We start from the raw sequence: 11,394 nt of genomic DNA, 5'->3' as shown, positions 1-11,394 counted from the left end.
ACCGCCTTTAGGGTCTTAGAGGAGCCATTTTTGCGGACTTGTGCTCTTTACCCGTCTTCTGTTTCCTTTTCACGGGCGCCGACGCGGAAGACTGCACCGTCGGTGCCGAACGCTTCGATGTCGACTGAAGCCGGAGCCGTCGATGTTGAAGGTCTTACCGGCCCTTCTGAGTCCATGACTGAAGTGGGATTGAGCGCTGACTCTAGTAACAGTACTAGGAGTCACGCCGCTCGGTTTTTTCTAGTTTGATTGGAAGGTTTTTCTAGTCTGATTGTGTCGACAGGACTCTGGTCGGTGTGTCTCGCCAAGACAAAAAATGCAGAGGGTGTGGCCGTCAAGTGGAGCGAGCTTACTGCCACAGCCCTTACAACGCTTGAAAAAGCCCCACTTCTTCTCCATAAAATAAACAAAAACGGAGAAGAAAAGACGGTGGGGGGGGGGGGGAGCCCGAAGGCCAGACTGAGGTAAATGAAAAAGTTTCCCCAAAATTAAACAAGTTGGGTTTTGAAAAAACAACAAAGGTAAAAGCAAAAAATGAAGAAAACTGAGGAGAAAAAAGCTACCAATCAGACCGACGAAAGGAAGGTGCTTCCAGCGCGGCGGAAAGAAAGGAACTGGCGGGATGTCTGCGCCTACCCCTCTGGGCATGCGTGGTGGGGTTCTGGGCGCAAAAATCTGTTAAGAGCTTGCCACAACACCGATCGATCCAGCACGTGCGCACTGCATCCCATGGGTGTAAAGCACAGAGACCACGTCGAAGATCCTGGTATTTTGTGGATTTGGATTTTAGGAAGGGCATAAATACTGGCAATTTGTGGGTAGGCTGGAGTGACTGTTTTTCAACCAAAGTTGCAGGGAACCTAATGCTTGCCTGTCTACTAAAGATCCCAAGTTTCAAGCAAATTAGACTAAGGGGTCCAATTCTATGGGTCCCTGAGCAAGATGCCCCCACTCATCCTTCTTGTTTGTATTGCTTGCTATGGGGGGGGGGGGAATCAAAGAAGTCAATAGCCAAACACACAAGGCCACATCCCTAATGTCTTGTCCAGGCAGAAAAGATTTGCTTTAATTTTGGACAAGCAGACATCAAGTTGTAATTTTAGCACTTCCTTTTGCACAAGGACTGGTGTACAGCTGGATATCTGCCATGGAATCCAAACCAATATTTGGAATTATCTGTCAAATTAATATTGAAATGCTAACATTTGACACACTCTGGATTTAAATGGTCAACTAATATACCACATTTCCATGGTTACACTCTCACCCACAATTAATCCAGAAAAACCCATTCAGCAAAATTTTATCTTTGTATATTGGCAACAACTGGTAAAGTGAAAAGGAATGTTTCTCCAAGTTCTAGCATGAATTCTAGGGAAGATCCCTTTTTTGGTTATGGAACTGTCTAGCTAGGAGCTAGAACAGACGGCTGCTTCTATTCCATATGTCATCACTGCACTGGTGCACAAACTGCATCATACTATTACACTAAAAACTTTGTTATTCGGTTAATCAAGTGAGCCGGAAATTCAATCTTGTGCTCCACAGTAACCAACCCCCACACTCTTGGGAGTGCCATGCCAACAGTCCCCAAGCCTGGCAGGACCTTCATACTTTCCCTGAGGTCACAGAGCTGTCCTAGAGAGCAGGGAGATGAGCAGACTAGCAGCTCACAAGGCATCTGAGGAACAAAACTGGCCTCAACTACAGCTGGAGGAAGCTATGAAACAACCACCTAAAGACATGGTGGCAATACTGGCTGACTGAGGTTTCTGGGTGTTCAAGTGCCAGATAACAAAGCTTTTACTGCATGTTTAAAATGGGTGGAGTCTGCTTACCTTTACTTTCTTCTTTTTTATTGGCACTGTGAAGTTCGGGAGGTCATTTTTGCTGGCAGTCCGTGAATTTCTCTCACACTCTACCACATCCTCCTGTTTCCTTTTTTTGGCAGTGCTTCTTAAAGACCTAAATTGTTGGGTATTGTCTTTGAGAGGTGTATTTGTACTCGTCCTTGCAATCGCTGCCCGTGAAAGTATCATTAAAGTGTGGGCAGCCATGCTGACACTGTTTTCACTGCCTGTTTCACTCGCTGGGCTACAGGCCGGCAAGTCAGGGGTAACTGGAGGGACCATGATCCTGGGCGTTGTACTATCCTCACTGTACCGTTTACATGTCGGTGTCCTTATTACATCAAAGGTGTCCTCTGAGTGCCTGTCCCCAGTTCCAGAAGGGGTACGAGGTACTGGCAAATCCCCATTTTCAGGCAGTTTAGTAGCAGGACTATGCCTCTGGATGTCATGCAGGAGCTCCACGGCTTGTTTGGTTAACGGACTGGTCAAGCAGTGGGCTTGGCTAGGAGATTTTGTTTGGTCCTTCTTCGGCTCCTTTGAAGTTAAAACTCCAGAATTCTTGCTGTTGGCATTCACCTGGAGCCCCTGTTTTTTAGCCGGTTCTTGCGCTGGAGAGCCGCTCTTCTCCATATGAAGGTTAATACTTTGTTGACCATTTGACAGGGAAGCCACTTCGTGATTAGAGTTTTTCTTCTCAACACCTCTTTCCAGCTCATTCTCTTTATTTGCAGTCTGCTTTCTTAACACGTCTGATGCTAGTCCCGGCCCTGAAGACTTCCTCTCAGATTGGGCTTCTTTTGCAGCTGTGCTTCTGTGAGCGATGTCCGGCTTACACAAAATTCTAGGCAACGTCCTCTCTCGCTCTCTTTTGCCGGGCTGAGTTTTAGCAGACGAAGGCGGTCCTCTGGGAGAATTCCCAGAGAGTGAAGAGTTTTCATTCCTTTCTCTCTGTGAAGCTTGAGGATTTCCTCCTGTTTCAGCCGGAGTGCTGTCAAAGCAAAGCACTCTTCTGTGGCTCTCATTTTGCTTGGGATCGGAGCTCGTGGTGTCAACAGCGACAGCCTCTAGCTTCTTCCTCAAGTTGGCACAGGCATTCCTCTCTGAGTTTCCAGCTCTGAAAGAAAACACAGAGTTTGGGAGATCTGGGAGGTCATGCAACTTTCTCTAGCATGATTCACCTTCAGTTGTCCGTTCCCCCCCCACACACACACACTCATTGTTCTTGTTGAAGCTACCGCTCGGGGTCAAAGAACACATATTTTCATTGCCAGGATCTCTAAAGCCTGTTTCTGTCCAGAGGTCAAATCAGCCACTAAAGGAATAGGATTAATCCTTTCTGCCTTTATACCGTTCAAAGGAATAGGAGGATTAATCCTTTCTGCCTTTATACCGTTTTCACATCTAAATTCTGCCCCTTCCTGAAGCTGCTATTTGCCCCGCAGCGAGAGTACCTGTAATTTCCTCCTATTATGCAAATAAGAGTTTTGAGAAAGTGGCAAAGGGATTAAATTGGAAAAATAGGATTTAACATCCCTTCCTCCACAGATTCTCAGCACCACCACCCCCGAACTAAAATAAACATGTCTGAAAGGTCCACATTTCAGGTCTAAATGGTCAAAATTGCCTTTGAGTGTTGTAAGGCTGTTGGGCATATTAGTAAACTGTATTATCAAACCTGGTAAATTAGGAAGGACATCCCAATCTTATTACTGCTGAACAGATCAACTTCTGTTTTCATCTTCTTGCCATTTCAATAAAGCATAAACAGAAATTCATTATATGTTTATTACTTAAGCTTATGCCTAAGAAGGAGAGCTAATGCAAATAATTCTGTGCTTTACTTTTACAAATTAATGCAGGAAGCACATTTGTCACTGTTTTTAAAACCTGAAGTGCTCTGAACAGATGTTACAGATGCAAGAAAGCCTCTACTCACTATGCGCATCTGATGCTGTAGCCAAAAACTTAAAAGGCTACCAGGAGAAATGAAGATGACAACTGTGGTGTGGAAAAAGGAAGAAGTAGGGCCCAATACTTCCCCCTTTACAGGAGCAGTCCTCACCCACCCTGATCAGACACTCACATGAAGAAATGTACTGCATGAACCAAGTAATCACATCATCACCAGCAACTCCTGCAATCAGAGTGGCCTAAAAAGTACCATTGCAAATGTTAGAAAGAGCTGACAGCCACATCTATGATTGCTTAGTTCATATGACTGAGGACACTGGGAGTCAAGAAAGGTATTGCATAAAAATTGCTCCTCGTTGAAAAGAAAAATCAACTGCTGACCTTTGCACACGAGAACCAGGACGATTTACGGAATCCAATCCACTCTGATCCATTTTTAGCTTTCCTTTAAAAAAATCAACAACAAAAGGCAGATAATGAGAAAACATTTTTTTAAAGTATCAGCTCTTTCCTATGATGACACCCAACTGTGCAGTACAAATTAAATGTTTTATTTGAGGTATCCTAACAATACAGTGTCCTGACCTAGATTGCCCAAACTAACCCAATCTCATCAATCTTGGAAGCTAAGCAGGGTTGGCCCCGGCTAGTATTTGGATGGGAGACCAGGGTCATGATGTGGAGGCAGGCAATGGCAAACCACCTCTGAACAGTTCTCTGCCTTGAAAATCATACAGGGTTGCCAAAAGTCACCTGTGACTTGACGGCAAAAACCAACAACAAAAACCTCTAGAGTTAAAGAGTATCAGTGGGGGAGTCAGTTAAGCAGTTCTACCATGAGTGCTGTGTAAAGTAGAGTTAACAGGAGTTTGCTCAGCATCTTGCTAGCTTACCGGCATTTGACTTGCTTCTTGGGAACTTCTGAGATTTGGGAGGGAGAGGTAATTTTGGAACTCCTCCACTGCCTAGAGAAGCCTGTACAGGCATATGTAGGACCTTGGGATAAATGAAAGCAGCACAGTGAAAACTTCTTGCCATTTTGAGCTGGAAAGTCTCACACTATGCAGACTGAATCATTTTACCTGACGCGAAGGATCCGAAAAGGCATTTCCACTTTGTCCCATTATCGATACAGGAATCATTCCCACCATTCCTTGCAACACAGGCTGCACTGGAGATGCAATTATAATGGCAGAACCTACAAATTAATGGATTTGCAAGTCAGTAACAGCTTTTAGGAGCTGCGGTGGCTCAAGTGGTTAAGACGCTGAACTGCAGGCTATGGAAGGTCAGTAGTTCAGCAGTTCAAGACCCAAGTGTGCCACATGACGGAGTGAGCTCCCGTCTCTAGTTCCAGCTCCTGCCAACCTAGCAGTTCAAAAGCAAGATATTGCAAGTAGATAAATAGGTACCACTTTGGTGGGAAGGTAACAGCGTTTCGTGCGCCTTGGTGTTTAGTCATGCCGGCCACATGACCACGGAAATGTCTTCGGACAGCGCTGGCTCTTTGGCTTGGAAACGGAGATGAGCACTGCAACCCTAGAGTCGGATTCGACTGGCTTTCGAGCAAGGGAACCTTTACCTTAACAGCTTTTAGTATTTGATTCAAAAGAGGTCTCAGAGACAGTCTTCCACCCCATGAAGGAAGGCTGAAGAATGGCCTGAATGCACATTTACAGCCTCCTCCCGAAACTGCATAAATCCAGTCCAGCCCAGATGGACGATAACCCGGGGACCACATGTGAGCCACTTTAAGTTCTTTAGAGCTGTCACAACTGGACACAGCTAGCCACATATTTAGCTACTGGTCTGACAGATGCAATAAAAAAAGGCAGCACCCTCACCATAAGTGTATGAAGAGCAAGATTCTAGCTCAGCCTCAGACACGAATAAGCCATGGGGACTGGCAGTCTATCCAACAGTGCCAGTTCCAGGTATTGGTGGGCCTTGGGCAGAGCAACCCCAGGGGCCCCTTTCTGCCCACCACCAGCCCCCCCATGTTTCCCTTTCCCCCCCGCGCCCCCCCCCCCAACTGTGCATCCTTCCTGCACTCTCAGCCACTTGCACCACATTCATGGCCTTTCCCCATCAACACTGGCTGATATGTATAGCTAGCACTGTTACCTCTGTGGCCACTGGGAGTGCTGCTGCTGCGCAGCACCCACATGTACTTTCCCATCAGTGCTGGGAAGATGGAAGCATGGGTGGTAGATCACTTGCAAGCGAATGGGAAGAGCACACAGGCAGGAGGTAGGGCAGGTGCATGTGTGTGGGGGGTCAGCAACACTGGGCCCCGCCGAAATCCCTGGGCCCTGGCAGCTGCCCCACCTCAGGGAATGCTGACACCCGCCCTGCTTTCCAGGATGCACAGAAAGCAGCAGCTGAGCTGATGCCTCCCTGGATGCAGTTGCTACTTCTTGGCCGTGACTGGTGGCAGCTGGAAAACATTAGGGGAAGATCTGCACATTAAACAGATGTATGCAGGACTGCCACAGTCACTGAAGAGGATGTAGAAGACCATGTTTGACATAGAATCTCCTATATGCACCGGAGTTCCTGAATAAGGAGGCCTGACTGCTTAGTGCATCTCCAAGCAGAGCTCCTTTGCTTTTCTTCTCTCTGCCTACCTGACCCACCATCTGATGCTGCAATCTAGAGCCTCAAGGAGAAATCTTACTAGTGTACAGTCTACCTCAAGAAAGGGGATGGAGACTGCTTGGCAAACAGCAGCCCAATTACTCATGTCTTCTAATTATCTAGAAGCAGTAGGTGGTCTGGGACACTGCAACCATCCCACTCTCAGGCAGAAGGCTTCCAGTGAGGAGATTCAAAAAGAGAACCTAGACTCCAGTGTTCCCTGGATGGATTTCCACTTTCATGTAGAGGACCCATGCATTGCTTATTGTGTCTGAACTTAGTTTAGCCCAGAAGAATAAGAAGATACTGGATTTATACCCCACGCTTCACTACCCGGAGGAGTCTCAAAGCGACTTACAATCCCTTTCCCTTCCCCTCCCCACAACAGACACCCTGTGAGATGGTGGGGTGGAGAGAGCGCTGAGGAAATTGCTCGTGAGAACAGCTCAGAAAGAACTTATGACTAACCCAAGGTCACACCAGCAGCTGCATGTGGAGGAGGGGCGAATCAAACCCGGTTCTCCCAGATTTAGAGTCCACGCTTCTAACCACTGCAGCGAACTGGCAAGCCCTGCCAATCGCGTAATGAGCTGAACCCTACCTCCACAACACAACACTGGAGTGAAATCAAGCCCCAAAGACTAGCAATTAGAAACAACCAGACGACAGCAATGGAGTCCATCACTAAGTCCTCCATGTTGTTGTTCTCTCCCTCGTACACGTCTAGAATCGCTGGATCTCAGGTCTATCCGTCCAAATCAGCTGCTATAGTTTTCCATTTGGTGGGCCTGGATGGCCCAGGCTAGCCTGATCTCATCAGATCTCAGAAGCTAAGCAGGGTCGGCCTTGGCCAGTATTTGGACGGGAGACCTCCAAGGAATACCAGGGTCGTGATGTGGAGGCAGAGAATGGCCAACCACCTCTGAATGGCTCTTGCCTTGAAAACCCTACGGGGTCACCGTGAGTCAGCTGTGACTTGATGGCAAAACAACAACACGTGGTTATCTTCAAATGAAGAGCACAATAACCTATGCACCAGCTTACTTTTGAAACTAAAACAAATAATTATTCACTAAGAGTAGTAAAAAAACCCTTAGTTATAACCATTAATTACCCTGTGAAAAGTTTGGAGACATTGGCGGGTTCATGGCGAACAAGTTGTTTGTTCTGGGAGGTGTCCGTAACTGCTGTGCTGTTGGGACCGGTGGTGTGAGGGATGTGGAACTGCCTGGCAACACGACCAAATTTGATGGAGTAACACTTGTACCCAAAGCTGCTGGCTCAGTCACACAGGTGGCAAAATAGACACTGTTGGAGCTACCAAAAGATGTATTTGCACCTGGCATTAGCTGTATAAACCCCCCATCCTTGGCAACATTGGATGCCCCAGCAACGGAAAAGACAGCACACTCTTCATTCTGCACATTGAGCGTGCTCACAACAGAATCTTGAGATCTGACAATGAGAAGATTCTGTTCGACCAAAGCGGAATCCCCAGTTCTTTCAGCCTCTTCTGGAGTCACTATGCACCTGGCTGGTCCCGTCACCCTGGCTGGTGACTTTGCTGGAGAAGACAAGATGATAGTTGGCAAATTCTCTCCAGTGATGCTGGAAATAGCATTGTTCAGCTCAGCATCTGATGAAATGAAGGGGTCTTCGCTGATGATGATTTTCAGGGAGACGATACCGGAGGGATCTTCGTCGGCAGCTTGACCGCTAGATGAAACGCTGCCTGGCGTTTTGGTCCCTAGACTGGATTCTCCGGCTGGCTCTGGTAGAGGCAAACAGCAAGCAGTGGATGGAGTGGGATTGCTCTCCACAGGCGTTTCTGTGTGCCTCTCGCTGTCAGAAGAAAGAAATAAGCTATCGGCATCTGGTTTTGTAGAAGATGATGGCTCCTGCATTTCTATCAGTATCATCTCAGAATCTGCTGATTTCTGGCCTTGGTGTTTTGAACAGGACTCTTCAAGCACAAGCTGATCCTCGGAATGTAAACCGTTGGAAGTATCCACCACTTCAAGCTGGGTCGCAGCTGGGTCCAGAGCACTGGCTACAGGCACTGCAACAGAATCTGTCAGTTTACTTTCATCTTGAAAGTTAGAGAGCGTAGGACTGTTAGGGTTTTGCTGGCTGGGAGCAGGAAAGAAAGCAGATCCTTGAGCTACCTCTATTCTATTTGAATCTTCCGAATGGTCAGAGTCAGCGACGTTCTTTCTTTCTAGCGTCTCATTGTGACCAGAATGTAGAGGAGAGAGCAATTTTGCATTTGTCTTTTCAGATAATATATTATCGGGCAATGAACAACACTCAGTTCTTTCTGAGAGGGACTTCTGTTGAGTATCCAGCTGATCATACCGCAATTCAGGTAAGATTTGGACATCCTGGTGCAACAGGCCCGTTTCAGTTTCTGTATCTATTCTACTCGCTGCTGTTTCATGGTTTTGATAAGAACCCATGTTGTTTACATTGAGCTCAGGAGCAGAAGCCTGGTCTGGCTCAGATTCAAAGGTAGTTTTATGCTGGCCATCCAATCTTGTTTCATCTGAATCGGTTTCAGTCCTCACTTCGGAGACCCCTTGAAATTCTCCGTCTATTATACTTTGCATCTTCAGATGTTCTTCCAGGATTACATCATTGCCACCGGACTTCAGGATACAAGCTGCCTCTTTGGAATGATCTCCTGTGTAGGACAATCTGTCTTGGGAACCATCACCTGCAACAGAGTTTCAGTAAGCTCATTACTGAGTTCAGCTAGCTGACTGCCTGCTTCTGCCCCTCAAAGAAAGCATGCAGAGTCAAGCCTTAATACCATGACCCAAAGAACCTGCTTTCTACCCTTCTACCTTTGTAAATTTTGTAACATCCGGCCTGATGAAGCTTTCAAAATGCTGTGTTAATTTGGTTGGTCTTAATAAAAGATATTACTTGGATTTCCCCCCTCATCTGACAGGTGACCATAACTCTGCACTACAGGGCTTGCAACATTTACTTCTTATTTAAAAAACTGGATTCCCCAGAGACACTTGATACAGAACACAGGTATAAAAAATACAGTAAAAACAAGCACAGCTTCATACACTAAATAACCAAGATCATTCCAGTCTTCTGCCTTAAGACAAATCAATTCAGAAACAGAAGTACAATTATTTTCTCCCACGTCTATCAAACGTTTTCAAGCAGAGGCTGGACGACCATCTTTCGGGTATGTTGTAGGGCTATCTTTCGGCTATGCTCCTGCAGAGTGCAGGGAGTTGGACTAGATGACCTGCAAGGTCCCTTCCAACTCTTAACATTCTATGACACTATGATTCCCTGTGGCTAAGATTCAGGAATTACCTCAGCCCCATGCACTGAAAGTTTTGTGCTGCCATCTTGCAATCAACATATCATATAAGCTCCAAAGCCAACAGCTGGCGGTAGCAATCATGCCAAGCGTGTGATTTATGGGAAGGGGAAGCAGGTTACCTTGCTTAGAGGGCAAACAACACCTGCTAGGCAACATAAACAACACTTCTTATGTAGAAGATACAGACTTTGTTAAAACTTTGATCAATTAACAATTGTAGCCCAGTCTTATGTATGTTTACTCAATATCTACTGATTAAAGTGAATTACCCTCCTAACTTATGTTCTAGGATTGCAGCTTCAGCCCATCTCTGTGACAGTTCACCTGTGTTTAGGCTTGTCATCTCCAGGCTGGAAAATCCCTGGAGATTTGGGGGAGGGGATCCCTGGGAGGGACCTCGGCAGGGTACAGTGTCATAAAGTCCCCCCTCCAAAGCAGCCATTTCCTCCAGGAGACCTGATCTCTGTCATCTGGAGATCAGCTGTAATTCCAGATCTCCAGGCCTCGCCTGGTGGTTGGCCGTCCTACCTGTTTTACGAACGGCACAGAAAGGGCATGAGTTTTCAAAGCCTTGAAACCATCTATATATTTCTCAAGTGTGGCCCCCGTCAGTGGATACCTAAATCTGCAGACTGGGGCCACACTGACACGAAACAGATTTCCCTGCAGACGTGGGGGAATGCCCAGGTTTGCAGAAAAATGTGACATCTTTTAAAAACACACCTTGGGGTTTAAGTTCCCCCCAAATAAAAAAGCATCCTCTGGGCGTGGGCAGACAATGTACTTACCTTCTTCTTCATAGCTGGCAGCGCTGGCATCCGGGAGCCTCTCTGGGCCCGGAGCAGCTTCCAGACACCGCAGCTGCTGCGGACGGGGGGGAGAGATGGAGAATATTGACAAGAAGGGGGGGGAGAAAGGGGGGGACTGTCAAGAGACTAGGCTTCTTAATCTCTTGTTCAAACCCAACCCTTTGGTTCAGGCATAAGGCCTGCAGAACATGGAAAGGTTCTTCTAAGCACCAAGGCCAAGCTGACAGCGGGAGAGAGAGAAGGGAGAATGGGAGACACTCACAGGTGCAAAGGTATCAAATCAGCCCTACCCATTTCCAGACCACCCTAAGTGGGTCTACACATTCCGTCTCATTAACACAAGGATTTATGGGAGCTTGTTAATTGGATCTGATATAACTGCAGAACACCAGATACTAATTGGCAGTCTCATCTGACCGGTTACATCACCTGGTCAGCAACACCAATGGTCAGCTGGGTTACATCACTGGGCCTACATTTGATTGGCTAGCTTAAATCATGCCAGCGTAGGCCACAAGGCATAAAGGAAAGATCCTTCATTCTACCTTTGCTGTTTGCTTGGATTAGAACTTGCCTTGGGACACTCTGATGGGGATGGGCCACAATGGCTGGACACCTATTGATGTTGGACTTTGAAACTATCTTGGATTGTGCCTTGTTAAGTATCCTCTGGATTAGAGAACCATTGTTTGTAAGTATCTAGGTTAGCTATCTATGTTTGTAATTTTATTCTCAGAAATCTTTGCTCTTTGTTGTATATTCCTGAACATCTTTTTAATAATTCACTTCAATTATATTTTGGTGTGTTCTTGAATTCGGGAGACTTCAATGTGAATCCAGT

General features: G+C 46.5%; 1 protein-coding gene across 1 annotated transcript in view; it reads right to left on the bottom strand.

Moving 5' to 3' along the window:
- The window catches only part of NPAT (nuclear protein, ataxia-telangiectasia locus), a 35,004-nt gene that overhangs the window by 6,011 nt on the left and 17,599 nt on the right, over nucleotides 1-11,394 (bottom strand). The window contains exons 13-17 of the mRNA XM_015414813.1: nucleotides 7,513-9,111; nucleotides 4,844-4,959; nucleotides 4,655-4,757; nucleotides 4,143-4,206; nucleotides 1,839-2,964 (exon numbers count right to left, since the gene is read on the bottom strand). Coding sequence (XP_015270299.1) covers nucleotides 1,839-2,964; nucleotides 4,143-4,206; nucleotides 4,655-4,757; nucleotides 4,844-4,959; nucleotides 7,513-9,111 — 3,008 coding nt within the window. The remainder of the gene's footprint in view (nucleotides 1-1,838; nucleotides 2,965-4,142; nucleotides 4,207-4,654; nucleotides 4,758-4,843; nucleotides 4,960-7,512; nucleotides 9,112-11,394) is intronic.

The sequence above is a fragment of the Gekko japonicus genome, unplaced genomic scaffold (genome assembly GCF_001447785.1).
Source record: "Gekko japonicus isolate JY-2015 unplaced genomic scaffold, Gekko_japonicus_V1.1 scaffold1956, whole genome shotgun sequence".
NCBI lineage: Eukaryota > Metazoa > Chordata > Lepidosauria > Squamata > Gekkonidae > Gekko > Gekko japonicus.
The sequence above is the reverse complement of the archived record's forward strand: the minus strand, read 5'-3'. Positions and strand labels throughout refer to the sequence as shown.